The sequence below is a fragment of the Salvelinus sp. IW2-2015 genome, linkage group LG32, assembly GCF_002910315.2.
Source record: "Salvelinus sp. IW2-2015 linkage group LG32, ASM291031v2, whole genome shotgun sequence".
NCBI classification, from domain to species: domain Eukaryota; kingdom Metazoa; phylum Chordata; class Actinopteri; order Salmoniformes; family Salmonidae; genus Salvelinus; species Salvelinus sp. IW2-2015.
Genome location: NC_036871.1, coordinates 32638679 through 32654716, shown reverse-complemented (window position 1 = coordinate 32654716; position 16038 = coordinate 32638679). Strand labels below are relative to the sequence as shown.

The 16038-nt window shown below is 44.5% G+C and overlaps 1 protein-coding gene across 1 annotated transcript in view; it reads right to left on the bottom strand.

Moving 5' to 3' along the window:
• Positions 1-3323: 3323 nt before the first annotated feature.
• LOC111956422 (capping protein, Arp2/3 and myosin-I linker protein 3-like) overlaps positions 3324-16038 on the bottom strand; it is a 62189-nt gene continuing 49474 nt past the window's right edge. Inside the window, exons 17-34 of the mRNA XM_070436574.1 lie at positions 12765-12936; positions 12545-12551; positions 11830-11923; positions 11545-11643; positions 11331-11450; positions 10912-11025; positions 10511-10686; positions 10328-10415; positions 10043-10156; positions 9893-9959; positions 6538-6725; positions 5769-5848; positions 5569-5688; positions 5227-5404; positions 4618-5008; positions 4391-4500; positions 4067-4304; positions 3324-3490 (exon numbers count right to left, since the gene is read on the bottom strand). Coding sequence (XP_070292675.1) covers positions 3324-3490; positions 4067-4304; positions 4391-4500; positions 4618-5008; positions 5227-5404; positions 5569-5688; positions 5769-5848; positions 6538-6725; positions 9893-9959; positions 10043-10156; positions 10328-10415; positions 10511-10686; positions 10912-11025; positions 11331-11450; positions 11545-11643; positions 11830-11923; positions 12545-12551; positions 12765-12936 — 2523 coding nt within the window. The remainder of the gene's footprint in view (positions 3491-4066; positions 4305-4390; positions 4501-4617; positions 5009-5226; positions 5405-5568; positions 5689-5768; positions 5849-6537; positions 6726-9892; positions 9960-10042; positions 10157-10327; positions 10416-10510; positions 10687-10911; positions 11026-11330; positions 11451-11544; positions 11644-11829; positions 11924-12544; positions 12552-12764; positions 12937-16038) is intronic.

The window sequence follows — 16038 nt, the reverse complement described above, 5'->3', positions numbered from 1 at the left end:
CATTGCACATGGTGATCTTTGGCTTGTGTGCAGCTGCTCAGCCATGGAAACCCATTTCATGAAGCTCCCAATGAACAGTTCTTGTGCTGACGTTGCTTCCAGAGGCAGTTTGGAACTTAGTAGTAAGTGTTGCAACTGAGGACAGAGATTTTTACACACTCAGCATTCCCATTCTGTGAGCTTGTGTGGCCTACCACTTCGCGGCTGAGCCATTGTTGCACCTAGACATTTCCCCTTCACAATAACAGCACCTGCAGTTGACCGGGGCAGCTTTAGCAGGGCAGAAATGTGATGAACTGACTTGTTGGAAAGGTGTCCACGTACTTTTGTATATATAGTGTATCTTGCTGTATGATTTTACTGTATTGTTTACTGTATAAGATAACCAAAAGGTCTAAACACCAAGAGTAAATCCTACTTCCTACTGATATCTCTGAATTATTTAGCGTGCTAAATCATCCAGTATAACTTCTGTATCCAAAAGTTAAACAATTTGCATAGAGAATGTACCCTCTCTCCTCTGTCAACATTTTTATCTTGTGAACAGTTCTTTCGCGCAATCTCTTCTGTTTGGCCTTTCTAATTTAATAATTTGTAAATGCATTATAAAACATCAAATGGGTGATAACAAATTGGTCAAAATAGTGTGATAGCCTGTCAGTGCTCGTCAAATGGTGAGCCACTATTTACCTCCAGCTATTAACCATTTGTAAATGCACTTACAAATATGCATAATATTGAACCCTCCAATGAGGAGATGGGAGAGGCAGGACTTGCAGCGCGATCTGCGTCAGAAATATAACTGATTTCTATTTTAGCCCTTGGCAAGGCAGACGCTCGTGAGCAGTGTGTCCAATAATTGAATAACGTAGATTTCTACATTTATTTTGCAACGCTTGCGCACGCGACGCGAGCGGTGTGGTCAGCCTATTACACTTCAGCTCCACTATAAGCTTCCCGTGCATCATTACAATGTGACGTTCTACCTGCAACACGGAGAGTGTAGAGGACCAGAGGGGAAGAGCATCTTTATTATATTTTCCTCTACTGTACTGTACCATATTCATCGATTATGGGTAAGTACAATAGCTTTGGTTCAGTTTTTCACAAGAACTCAAATTGTTGCTGGTGATCCTCTAATTACACATGTTGCTTTTGTTTCCATTGTGAACATAGTCAATGTAGATACCGTTTCTGCTAGCTAGTAACTTATTGACTTCATAAATCTTAGTAAAATAACCAGTGGTGTCTAATCGAGGCCATTTGCAACCAAAATCAACTTTATTTCTCATTATTTACAATTCACAAGTTAGAATGAACATAAGTATCAGCCGTCAAATTGAACCTCTGCGATTCTTGAGCTTGGACGCGAGTGCAATACGGGCAGCATAGCAGCTTTCATTGATTTCAAAGGAAGCATTCCCTCAACGGCTTATGTCTGACTGCAACGCTGGATGCCCAATGGCTGTAGTGTAGAAGGGCAGTTAGGCTGCTTTAACACAGGCAGCCCAATTCTGTTATTTTTTCACTAATTGGTCTTTTGACCAATCACATCAGCTCTGAAAAATATCTGATGTGATTGGTCAAAAGACCAATTGGTGTAATTATTATTTGTTTAAATCAGAATTAGGCTACTTGTCTAAACTCAGCCTGACTAACTTGTCTCATCCAAGTAATGGTTTCATCACTCAGCTCAAAGTATTTGGCCACCTCTGCTGGCACTACATAGCACTGCTCCAAAACCCATGGATGCAATTTTCCTAGTGGGCCAAATCTCACACACCCAAAAAATATATAAGAGTTCCTATTGCAGAAGTCAGGTTGGGGTGTTTTTTGTCCCCAAGAGAGTGCATCATCAGTTTGGTTCCTTTGGTAAAATCATTTTTTATTGATTGTTTAATCATATATGGATTTTTTGAAAATATACTAATTTCAGTCCTGTAAAATGTATTTAAAACAGATTCAAACAAACTGCAATTATGTTCCATTGATCAACTGATAGATTACTGTAATAATGATAAACAATACACGTCATCATCTCAATCTTCACTTATCATACACCATAGGGAAAACATCCTTAAAACATCCAATCATATTCATTATCACCTTATAGTAAATAAAAACCTGAAGTTACCTGTTACCATGTAATGACCTAGTAATAACAATGGTTAGTGCAGTTTGTTTAATTATATTCAATATTGACATAATACTGGTTTAGAATAAATAGCAACTCATTCTTACAGTAGCAGTATCACAAATTGTCAATGAAAGAAAGACGAGGGAGAATGAGAAATATGATCAAAGATTTTTGTACAACAAGAAGTGCAAGAAATAACAGCATGAGAATCCCAGAGGGCCCTCAGACACCTGTGTGTGTGTGTGTGTGTCCTCTGTAAAGGAATGAAAGTGCAACTGAGTATGAGAAAGTAAAAAAATCATGCATGTTTAGCCAATATGAGTGAAATTACTACTGTATACGAGGATAACCACAGTTGGGTCTATGGTGACCAAGTTCATAACTTCCCTTTTCTATCTATCTGTCTCACGCTCTCTTCACATCTCAGGCTCACTTCACGTCTCCCGACAGTTGTCCTGAACATTGTCTTTGCCTCCTGACGGTTGTTATCATGGCGTCTCACCATTGCCGGTGCCGGGCTCTGGACATTCAGGACCTAGACAGCACACAGACAGAGTTGAATGTCAGGGTCCTGGTTTGGTCTAATCTAATCTGCCATTAAAGGGATAATTCAACATTTTGGCAAATTAGGCCTTTTTTCTACTTAGATGCTCCTGTAGACGTCCAATCATTGTGCTAACGCTAATTAGAAATGGCTCCAGAAATGACATTTAACTTTCTTAATCTGACTCTGGTTAAGTAGAAAAATGGGCTTAATTGACAAAATGTCAACATTTGAGTCATTTAGCAGACGTTCTTATCCGGAGCGATCTTCAGGAGCAGTTAGGGTTAAGTGCCTCGTTTCAGGGGCACAGACAGATTTTTCTCATAGTCAGCTCGAGGATTTGAACCAGCAACCTTTCAGTTAATTGCCGAACGCTCTTAACCGCTAGACTACCTGCCGCAAAGAATCTCCCCAAACACTCATCCTGTCTGGGATTTTTCAACTAGATTTGAATGCCCATCATGGCCCAGTGTCTGGGACACAGTCAACTAGATGTTAATGGCCCAGTGTTTCCTGACCATGTGACACATTGGGTTAGGATTAGACTGTCATGACATGTCAATTCTCTTTCACCACTGAGCCATGAAAATAAGGCTTTGAACAGGCTCACACACACACACAAACAAACTACAGTATGACCATTCAGACATGCACATCTGGTATGGCACAGAGCGTGGTCCAGAGACACAGATACATACACCCAGTGTCCAGAGATCTGTTTCTGTTCTGGGGGAGTCTGGMTTTTTTCACAGGGGATTCGCGATCTGAGAACCCCCTCTCCAGATCATTGGGACTGTCCCGTTCCATGCCTGAAGGAAAATGATATGAGACACACACAGGGCCACACAGAGGGTGACTGGGTCACACAAGGGCCTGTCGCAGGAATGTAGCAGTCATGATAAACATCCTAAGAGATCTACTGGAATGTCCATGGCAGAGCAATGGACCAAGTATATAACAGAAACAATGAGACTGCATTCAATGACTGAAATAACAAGAAAATAAATGCATCAAATCAGAAATCTGACTTGAAAATATATCGTAAAACAAGCACATTCCTGCAAACATCTGTAGACAAACATGCATGTACAGCACACATTCACACATGCAGTGAACCTGCTCACACACACACACACATGCTCACGGTCACACACATACCTGCATCACATGAGTTTGCTTTCCTGTTGCGATGTGCCTTCAGTGGAAAACCATTTGTTCCTCCCTCATCTGATTGAATTGTCAAAATGTCAACCTTAGCCATTGCCATCATCAACAACATTTTCATAGCCATTAATGATTTGTTGGTCAGGAAAGGAACCAATTATCATTACAATAAATAATAATTTCTTAAAACCATCTTCAATGGTATTTCATCACAGTGGTACCTTGACAACCAGCAGGTGGTAGACCTGCGTCTACCACCGGCTTGGTAGACGCAGGTGGCACAGGAGGCAGGCTTTTCATCTCATTAGTTCCTTCATCTTGAGTGACAGAAGGACCAGACAAATCAAAAGTGGGCTTGGCAGAGGCAGTTGGAACAGGAGGCGGGGATCTCTCATTGGCTGTTTCCTCAGGTGGAGTGACAGCAGATGGTGTCTTTGGAGAAGTCTTATCTTTACCAGGCTGTGGAGAGAGAATGCACACGTAGTTAGATACAGACTACCGTACACAAACAACGATACAAGCAATTAGGGGAGACACACACCCACCTTTTCAGGAATGGGAGGACGCTGTCCTTCTGCTCCTCTGTCTTTCTTTTCATTCTTCTCCTCTTCTACCCCATCTCCATTTATCCATCCTACACCATCTGTTGATTTCTCTTAAAAGGAAGAAAGTGTGAAACATAGGTTAAATTGTCATTTTGTTACAACTCTACATCCATGGCACATGCAGCACCCGGAGCCATAAAAGCATCTAGATATTTATGTTGCAGTACCGGAGCTCCCCTGCAGGTGTCTCTGTCTCATGCTGGCCAGACTGGGCTTGCTGCTCTGAGAAGGGGGTTCTGATTTCTGTCCACAGGGGGCTCCCTCCTGCCTGTCTAACGACTCTGTCATCTTTGTCCCTCTGTCCACCTCCTTCTGTGTGTCTGTCTGAGCGCTGGGCATCGGCAGGTCCTGACTGACTGGATCTGTCTGTCTGTCAGGCTGTCTGTCTGTCAGAGAAGCGGAGGACATTGCATGTCCATTGGCATGGGTCTCTGTCTGAATGTCTGATGTAGTCGATCTGTCAGTGTCTCTGTCCACTGGTCTGGTCTCAAAGCTACTGTCTGAGTCCTCATCTTCTGCTCCGATACAACTGTACACCATGCTGACCAGGTCTGAAGGCTGGAAGGTGGGAGAGAGAGGGAGAGAGCGAGGGAAAGAGAGAGAGAAAATTGTAAGGCTTAGACTGTGTTGTATGCAATAGATTACATAGAAAGTAAAAGCATACATGCTGTACTATGATAATGAGTGGGATAAACCAGGAGATGACTAGTCAGGTCAAGTAAAATTCTTGGCCCTATTCATGAGCTAGGGACAGACCTACAGTGGTATGTTCCTACCTGTCTCTGTGTGAGACAGTGGGGGCTGGGGCTGGCCCCCCTCATCCCAGGCAGTGGTACGCCCTGGATGGGCTTGGGGGACGGCATCATCCTCCCATTGGCCCCCACCTCAATCATGGCCTCCACCTTCCCAGGATCCTTAGGGTGCTGAATCATAGAGTACACATTCTCTGAGCCACTACAGAGAGAGAGAGAGAGACAGACAGACAGACAAACAGAGGGAGAGCGCGAGAGAGAGAGAAAGTTGATCCGTTTATTAAATAGTTGTTGGTAACAATTAATAAACCATTTATAACAAGGACATGTAATCATGTGTATGACTTTTCATGACTCCCTCCGTACTCCGTTTCCTGATTGGAGATGGTGGAATTGCGATTCTTGCGGAACCCAGAGAAGATTGACAGCACACTGCGTCTCTTCTTCCTCCTCAGGGACTGAGCATGATGAAGTGATGACAGCTGACTGGTGGGGAGAGATACAGATATGGGTACCGGGTCAGTGAGAGCACTAGTGTGTGTGTGTGTGTATGGTGTAAATCCTACCTGTCAGTCAGGACTCTCTTGGTGTAGAAATCAGGCAGTCCATCCTCCAGCAGGTTGACTCCTCCGTTCTCTGAACAGTGCTGAGAGGACAGAGATAACAGGCTTACAATACAGCCACACACACACACACACTACAGCCACCAACAACATGTTTCCGTCTTACTGAAACTACTGCAGTGCTGACACAGCCAATTATAATTTACAATGACTGGCTGTAGGACTATTCCCTATATAGATCACTACTTTTGACTAGGTCCCATAAGGCTCTGGTCAAAAGAAGTGCAATATATAGAGAAAATGGGTGCCATTTGGGATGCAGCTGAGGAATCTGATAGCCTGCCAATAGAGAGCTCTATTCAGAGCTCATGAATCCTCATGACTAGATCACTAACCTGGTTTAACCGATTTAGAAACGCTTCTAACAACGACTAAAAAAAACAAATAGACAAACGTTGCCTCGCAGATTGAAGAATGTCATAAACAATGTGACAGATTCACAGTCATAAAGGTACTTATTTTTAGAATGCCTCAGGCATGAAAAAAAAAACAGGATGACAAATTTGAGCATAAAAGGAAAGTGGATTTTAACTGTGAGGTAAATAGAAAATAAAGTAAACCCTGTTTGACTCAGATGCTAGGTCCAGCACCCACCCCTCGTCCATACCCCCTACGCACGTGTGAAGATATGAGAAGGTTGGACAGGTACAGTATTGTAATAGCAATATGGTGGAAAGTCCTAGAGGTTGCTATGAGCCCAAAGGTGACTCACTGTGTCCAGAGGGACTTGTCCTCGGCTGTGCCTTCGAGGGGGGCGCGGCCTGGCGTGCGTCACGTGGCGCAGTGGTGCACCATGGGTAGGCAATGTGGATAGACACTCCCATGATGCTGAGCGGGACAGGGGGGCAGAGTGAGACAGGGCCGAGGGAGGAGGAGAGGAGGTGGGATCATCTCCCAGACCTGAGAGAGGGAAAGAGGGGTGGGTCAAATCAAATCACTTTTTTTTGTCTCATGCGCCCTGAATACAACAAGTGTAGACTTTACCGTGAAATGCTTACGTACGGGCCCTTTCCCAACAATGCAAAGTTAAAAAGTAAAAGCAATGTGCGAAATAAAAAAGGAAATAGTAACACAATAAAATAACAATAGCGAGGCTATATACAAGGAGTACCGGTACCGAGTCAATGTGCAGGGATACGAGATAGTTGAGGTAATATGTACATACTGTATATGTAGGGGTAAAAGTGACTGGGCAATCAGGATAGATAATACACAGAGTAGCAGCAGCGTATGTGAAGGGTGTGAAAGTGTGTGTGTGTGTGTATGTGAGGGTATATAGTGTGAGTAAATAGTCTGGGTAGCAACTTGATTAACTGTTCAGCAGTATTATGGCTTGGGGGTAGAAGCTGTTCAGGAGCCTTTTTGTCCCAGACTTGGTGCTCCGGTACCGCTTGCAATGCGCTAGCAGAGAGAACAGTCTAAGACTTGAGTGGCTGCAGTCTGACAAATTTTAGGTCTTCCTCTGACCCCGCCTGGTATAGAGGTCCTGGATGGCACGCACTATCCTCTGTAGCGCCTTGCAGTCAGATACCAAGCAGTTGCTATACTAAGCAGTGATGCAACCAGTCAAGAAGCTTTCAATGGTAGACCTGTACAATCTTTTCAGCCTGAGGGGGATGAGGCGTTTTCATGGACCATGATAGGTCCATAGTGATGTGGACACCGAGGAACTTGAAGTTCTCAACCCACTCCATTACAGCCCTGTTGATGTGAATGGGGGGCATGCTTGGCCCTTCGGTTTTCTGTAGTCCACAATCAGTTCCTTTCTCTTGATGACGTTGAGGCTGACAGGTCTCTGACCTCTTCCCTATAGGCTGTTTCATCATTGTCGGTGATCAAGCTTACAACTGTTTCGTCATCGGCAAACTTAATGATGGTGTTGTAGTTGTGTGCGGCTACGCAGTTGTGGGTGAACAGGGAGTACTGGAGGGGACTAAGCACGCACTCCAGAGGGGCCCCTGTGGTGAGGGTCAGTGTGTGTTGTTGTCTACCCACCTGGGGGTGGCCTGTTAGGAAGTCCAGGATCCAGTTGCAGAGGGAGATGTTCAGTCCCAGGATCCTTAGCTTAGTGATGGGCTTGAAGGACACTATGGTGTTGAACACTGAGCTGTAGTCAATGAACAACATTCTCACGTAGGTGTTCTTTTCGTCCAGGTAGGAAAGGACAGTGTGAAGGGCAATAGGGATTGCGTCATCTGTGGATCTGTTGGGGCGGTATGCGAATTGGAGTGGGTCCAGGTGATGGGAGCCATGACCCGCCTTTTAAAGCATTTCATGGCTACAGATGTGAGTGCTACGAGGCTGTAGTCATTTAGACAAGTTACCTTGGCATTCTTGGGCACAGAGACTATGGTGGTCTGCTTGAAACATGTAGGTATTACAGACTGGATCAGTGAGAGGTTGAAAATGTCAGTGAATACACATGCCAGCTGGTCAGCGTATGCTCTGAGTAGGCATCCTGATAATCCTTCTGGCCCTGCGGCCTTGTGAATGTTAACCTGTTTAAAGATCTTACTGACAACTGCTACGGAGTGCGTGATCACAGTCATCCTGAACAGCTGTGCTCTCATGCAAGGTACGGTGTTGCTTGCCTCGAAGTYAGCATAGAAAGCATTTAGCTTGTCTGGTAGGRTTGTGTCACTGGGCAGCCCGCGGCTGGGTTTCCCTTTGTAATTTATGATAGTTTACAAGCCCTGCTACATCCAATGAGCGTCAGAGCTGGTGAAGTAGGATTCTATCTTAGTCCAGTTGACTCTTTTTCTTGTTTGATGGTTCGTCGTAGTGGGATTTATTATTAAGATTTATTAAGTGTTCGATTTAGTGTCCAGCTCCTTCAAAGCGGCAGCTCTAGCCTTTAGTTCAGATGCGGATGTTGCCTGTAATCCATGGCTTCTGGTTGGGATATGTACGTATGGTCACTGATGGGACGACGCCATCGATGTACTTACTGATGAAACCAGTGACTGATGTGGTAAACTCCTCAATACCATCGGATGAATCCCGGAACATATTCCAGTCTGTAGCTTAGCATCCGTGTCGTCGGACCAGTTCCATATTGAGGGAGTCACTGGTGCTTCCTGCTTTAGTTTTTGCTTGTAAGCAGGAATCAGGAGGATATAGTTATGGTCATATTTGCCAAATGGAGGGTGAGGGAAAGCTTTGTATGAGTCTCTGTGTGGAGTAAAGGTAATCTAGAGTTTTCGCCTCTAGTTGCACATGTGACATGCTGATAGAAACGAGGTGCAACGGATTTCAGTTTTCCTGCATTAAAATCACCAACCACTAGGAGTGCCACCTCTGGGTGAGCATTTTCTTGTTTACTTATGGCCCTGCACAGCTCATTCAGTGCAGTCTTAGTGGCAGCATCGGTTGTGGTGGTAAATATACCACTACAAAAAATATAGATGAAAACTCTCTTGATAAATAGTATGGTATACAGCTTACCATGAGGTATTCTAACTCAGGTGAGCAGAACCTCAAGAATACCTTAATATTATAGATTAGAGACACACCAACCTTGAGTTTGCCCAACGCTGCCGTTCTGTCCTGCCGATGTATTGAAAAAACAGCTAGATTTATATTTTTCATGTCCTTGTTCAGACACGTCTCGGAGAAACATAGTATATTACAGTCCTTCAGATCATGTTGATAAGATAGTCTCGAACGGAGCTCATCCAGTTCATTCTCCAGTGACTGCACGTTCACCAATAGAACGGAGGGTAGAAGCGGTTTATCCATTCACCAACATAGTCTCGTCAGGTSTCCTGCACGCCGGCCTCTATAACACAGAGGCCGGCGTAAGGGATTTGGGCCTGGTCCGGAATGAGCTGTATGTCCTTTGCTGCCGACTCATTGAAGTAGAAATCCTCATCCAAATTGAGGTTAGTGATCACTGTTCTGATGTCCGGAAGCTATTTTCGGTCATAGGAAACAATATGTACAAAATAGCGCAACTAGTAAAAGAGCTGCTGTTCTCTCCAGCGCCATTCTCGTCAAATTTATGTTAATGCACATATAATGCCCTGTAAAAAAGACTAATATTGATTTAGTTAATCAGGTGAGCTTACTCAGTCTGTTGGACACGGGCCGGATCCTTCGGGTTCTGGCGCTGCGCTTCTTGATGGCAATGGTGTCCTAGTAAGACAGAGAAAGGAAAGGAAACGTATTAGAGCAATGGAAAAATGCAATCATACACACACAACCACCCACACACGTACGATGTTCATGCCCAGGCCTTCCTCATCAGGGAAGTCCAGTGAGTCTGTGATTCTGATGGTGTGTCTGCCTGTTCCACCATCATCCCAACGCTTCACATGGGACACCTGACYAAGCTGAGACAACAAAGCCATCTACTTGTTAAAACTACATGAACTGGTGTGAGAAAAAGAGTAGACAAAACTGAGACTGCACTAAGTCACTGTTATAGATACATTTGCATATTTTTCAGCCAGATCAAGACTCTGAGACACAGATAGAGAGAGATAGTGTGCGTGTGTTAGTACCAGGGCTTTGTGAGTGGTGTAGAGCTCCTGAAGGATCTGATCCACTATGGAGTTGGTCAGATAGGAGACCACAGACAGCTTCACCTCCCTGAGAGAGAGAGAAAATACTTCCTTCAAATTCCTTCTTTCTCTTTAGTCTAGACCTTTTTCATCTCCTCTCGCATTTCTTCTTCCCACACTTACTCCAGGGCTCTGTTGATGTCCTGTGCTGCTCTCTCCATCAGGGCGGTGCGGATGGTGGAGCGAGGGATAGAGACGCGTTCTGAGATGGAGGAGAGCGGAGGGTTGAGTCTCTCTGCTGCAGAGGAGGACATGGGACACAGCTCCCGACACAGAGACACCATGGAGTCCACTATCACCTGGGAATAAACGGAAGTCAGTCATTATAGCAATCAATATGTTAGTCCCTCATTCAATAAGTCCTGTCTCTGATAAGAATCACAGTACCCGTATTTCCTTATCAGCAACCTTGACCAGGTTTCCTGTAAGGGAATACATCTATCCATCTACAGTATCTATTTCTGAATTAATCCATCATAGTCCAACTCCAACCATGCAGGGGAGAGGAGTGTTAAGTAGTCTACCTGTAGTTCCTTATCAGCAGCCTTGGTCAGCTCTCCTGCCAGAAAGTCCAGTTTCTGTCTGACAGGCCCATCCACTGAGAGAACATGAACCAGCTCACACAGAGACGGGTATAGCTGAGAGGGAGAGAGAAGAGCTTAGAATATATAAACACACACACACAGTATAGCTGAGAGGGAGAGAGAAGAGCTTAGAATATATAATACACACACCACGTAAACTGAGAGGGAGAGAGAAGAGCTTAGAATATATAAACACACACACACAGTATAGCTGAGAGGGAGAGAGAAGAGCTTAGAATATATAAACACACACACAGTATAGCTGAGAGGGAGAGAGAAGAACTTAGAATATATAAACACACAGTATAGCTGAGAGGGACAGAAGGAGTGGTTTAGAATATACACTAACACACACTTACCGCACGGGAGTTTCTGGCCTCCTTCAGGACCTGTCTGGCAGCCTGCAGCTCCTTTCCTTCTTCTGAGCCTCGGAGAACACACACCTGCTGGTGTACGCGTACACACAGCCGCTCCATCACCTGACACACACGCATACACACTGCCGTCAGTCTGTGGAGTTTTGACTTAAAGACTGTCTTCTCGTAAAAATCTCAGTGCACACAGTATTCGTACCTGTTCAGCAGTGCTGGTGACCAGGCCCTGGTGTAGACGCAGAGCCTGTTTCTGAGAGAACCTCTGGGTCTGGTTGTTCCTCAGCAGAGCATGCTGGATCTGACAGATGGAGGGAGGGTATGTGATGTAAGAAGAGTGAAAGAGAGATGGTTTTACAAAGTAAACTGAACAGAGGAGAAATAAGTACATATGAGAGATGGATATGAGACATAAGCTGTTGAAAACAGTCATGATATCAAGGTGTGATTAAGTCATGGTGTGATATCACACCCCCAGGTAACCCACCTTGGTCAGTGCTTGGTCAATCTTCTCAGGTGCGCTTCGGTATGCCTGTGTGACATCACTGAGGGGGATTGGCATGTACTGCAGGGTGAAGTTACTGTAAAGAGAGAGTGAGAAAGGGATAAAAGAAGAATCATTAAAAATCCATAACTTTGATATGAATAATTACAGCTACCTTGCCTTTAACTAGTACAGAATGGAAAGGCTTGAGGCAGTAGCGGATAGTGTTGTAATATATTAGCCTCTTTATGTGAATCCTTGTCACTAGAACTCACACAGGCAGCCCTACCGCACAAACAGGTCAGAGTGCTGATGAAATGCTGTGCAATGACAAACACTTGACTGCAAAGCAAGCTCAAAGATACGTCTGTCTATGGACTTTAATGAGAGTCTCTCGTGTTCAAGTTTGTTTGAGTGAGTGGGAGAAAGAGGGTCTGCACCCGTGTGTGGTGTGTGTGTGTGTGTGTGTGTGTGTGTGGGTGTGTGTGTTTTGTGTGTGTGTGGTCTGTGTGTGTGTGTGTGTGTGGTGTGTGTGTGTGTTGGTCTCACTGTTCAGGCCCCGAGCCACATCTTGGAATCCTGTAGCCTGTGTTTATTTGCGATCCCAGCTTCACACTCCTTAGACAGGATCAAATGAGGAAGAAAAAAAAGAAAGATATAAATGGAGACAGAAATAGATCAATAATTGACTTCATAACTACGTCTACAGCTCACATACATGACACCTGTCAAATACAAATTCAGAATTGCAAAACATGAATAACCTTACAAGGCTAATAAGTTGCAATGTGTTCACTACAGAGTGTACTGCAAAGCCGTAACACAAACCGCCTCAATACATTGTCACTGCATTACCTACAGCATAGCAACTGTGATATAATGAGCCCCCCCCACCCCCCCAAATCCGCTTCTCCCATCCCCTCCCTCATCTCTCTTACCTGAGTGTAGTGTTGATTTGCAGGGCTTTGCTGAGCATCTTAGCCCCGCATCCTCCAGGCTGTTCCCACTCAGATCCACCTTGCGTAGGCAAGCATTGCTCCCCAGAGCATTCACCATCACCGTGCCCCGAGAGCGCAGGCGCGAGTCAGCCAGAGAAAGGGACTGCAGGGCCTGAGGAAAGAAGGGGGCGGTGGGGTTTAGGTCAGGAAACAGTGTGTATGAAGGGCGGTGGGGTATAGGGTCATGAAACAGTGTGTATGAAGGGCGGTGGGGTTTAGGGGTCATGAAACAGTGTGTATGAAGGGTGGGGGTTTAGGGTCATGAAACAGTGTGTATGAAGGGCGTGGGGTTTAGGTCATGAAATAGTGTGTATGAAGGCGGGTGGGGTTTAGGGTCATGAAATAGTGTGTATGAAGGGCGGTGGGGTTTAGGGTCATGAAACAGTGTGTATGAAGGCGGTGGGGTATAGGGTCATGAAACAGTGTGTATGAAGGGCGTGGGTTATTGGGCTATGAAACAGTGTGTATGAAGGGTGGTGGGTTTAGGGTCATGAAACAGTGTGTATGAGGGCGGTGGGGTTTAGGGTCATGAAACAGTGTGTATGAAGGGCGTGGGGTTTAGGGTCATGAAACAGTGTGTATGAAGGGCGGTGGGTTTAGGGTCATGAAATAGTTGTATGTAAGGCGGTGGGGTTTAGGGTCATGAAAAACACTGTGTATGAAGGGCGTGGGGTTTACGGTCATGAAATAGTGTGTATGAAGGGCGGTGGGGTTTAGGTCATGAAATAGTGTGTATGAAGGGCGGTGGGGTTTAGGGTCATGAAATAGTGTGTATGAAGGCGGTGGGGTTTAGGGTCATGAAAACAGTGTGTATGAAGGGCGGTGGGTTTAGGGTCATGAAACAGTGTGTATGAAGGGCGGTGGGGTTTAGGGTCATGAAATAGTGTGTATGAAGGGCGGTGGGTTAGGGTCATGAAACGTGTGTATGAAGGGCGGTGGGGTTTAGGTCATGAAATAGTGTGTATGAAGGGCGTGGGGGTTTAGGGTCATGAAACAGTGTGTATGAAGGCGGTGGGTTTAGGGTCATGAAATAGTGTGTATGAAGGCGGTGGGGTTTAGGGTCATGAAATAGTGTGTATGAAGGCGGTGGGGTTTAGGGTCATGAAATAGTGTGTATGAAGGGCGGTGGGGTTAGGTCAATGAAACAGTTGCATGTATGAAGGGGCGGTGGGCGTTTAGGTCATGAAATAGTGTGATGAAGGGCGGTGGGGTTTAGGGTCATGAAACAGTGTGTATGAAGGGCGGTGGGGTTTAGGGTCATGAAACAGTGTGTATGAAGGGCGGTGGCGGGTTGAATAAAGAGAAAACAATACATAAAAAACCATGAATATATAATTATTGTGCAATACAGTGCATTCAGAAAGTATTCAGACCCCTTGACTTTTTCCACATTTTGTTACGTTACAGCCTTATTCTAAAATTGAATAAATTGATTTCCTCATCAATCTACACACAATACCCCATAATGACAAAGCGAAAACAGGTTTTTAGAAATTTCTGCAAATATATATATAAAAAATAAAAACTTTATTTAAATAAATATTCAGACCCTATTGAGCTCAGGTGCATCCTGTTTCCATTGATCATCCTTGAGATGTTTATACAACTTGATTGGAGTCCACCTGTGGTAAATTCAATTGATTCAGGAAAGGCACACTACCTGTCTATATAAGATCCCACAGTTGACAGTGCATGTCAGAGCAAAAACCAAGCGATGAGGTCAAAGGAATTCTCTGTAGAGCTCCGAGACAGGATTGTGTTGAGGCACAGATCTGGGGAAGGGTACCAAATCATTTCTGCAGCATTGAAGGTCCCCAAGAACACAGTGGCCTCCATCYTTCTTAAATGGAAGAAGTTTGGAACCACCAAGACTCTTCCTAGAGTTGGCCGCCCGGCCAAACTGAGCAATTGTGGGAGAAGGGCCTTGGTCAGTTAGGTGACCAAAAACCTGATGGTCACTCTGACAGAGCTCCAGAGTTCCTCCGTGGAGATGAGAGAACCTTCCAGAAGGACAACCATCTCTGCAGCACTCCACCAATCWGGCCTTTATGGTAGAGTGGCCAGACGGAAGCCACTCCTCAGTAAAAGGCACAACAGCCAAAAGGCCCATAAAGATTAAGACCATGAAAAACAAGATTCTCTGGTCTGATGAAACCAAGATTGAACTATTTGGCCTGAATGCCAAGTGTCACATCTGGAGGAAACATGTTCTGTGTGCTTAAGGTCGTTGCCCTGTTGGAAGGTGAGCCTTGGCCCCAGTCTGATGTCCTGAGCGCTCTGGAATAGGTTTTCATCAAGGATTTCTCTGCACTTTGCACCTTTCATCTTTCCCTCGATCCTGACTAATCTTCCAGTCCCTGCCGCTGAAAACATCCCCACAGCATGCTGCCACTTTAATCAGCACAATAGTTTTCAGCTGTGCTAACATAATTGCAAAAGGGTTTTCTAATGATCAATTAGCCTTTTAAAATGAAAAAACTTGGATTAGCTAACACAACGTGCCATTGGAACACAGGAGTGATGGTTGCTGATAATGGGCCTCTGTACGCCTATGTAGATATTCCATAAAAAATCTGACGTTTCCAGCTACAATACTCATTTACAACATTAACAATGTCTACACTCTATTTCTGATCAAAAATATGAATGAAACATGTAAAGTGTTGGTCCCATGTTGGTCCTACCTCTTTAAAGGTATCTGTGACCAACAGATGCATATCTGTATTGCCAGTCATGTGAAATCCATAGATTAGGGCCTAATACATTTATTTCAATTGACTGATTTCCTTATATGAACTGTAACTCAGTTAAATATTTGAAATTGTTACATGTTGTGTTTATATTTTTGTTTGGTCTATTTAAATTCCGGACTCTGACATTACTCGTCCTGATATTTCTTAATTCCTTTATTTTTATTTTGGGGATTTGTGTGTATTGTTTTGTATTCTTATAGTAGGTATTACTGCACTGTTGGAGCTAGAAACACAAGCATTTCACTGCACCTGCGATAACATCTGCTAAATATGTGTATGCGACCAATAAAATTTGATTTGATCTAAAAAGGCCTGTAAAAAAAAGAAAATCCCTCCTCCATCTCTGACCGTACAGCGTATGTTTTATATTTGCGGGCTAAGGTCGGATGCAGGCCTTAGATTCTCACTTTATCACATATAGTCGGGTGGTTGCGGATGGGTTATTGGCAATTGCAGGCGGA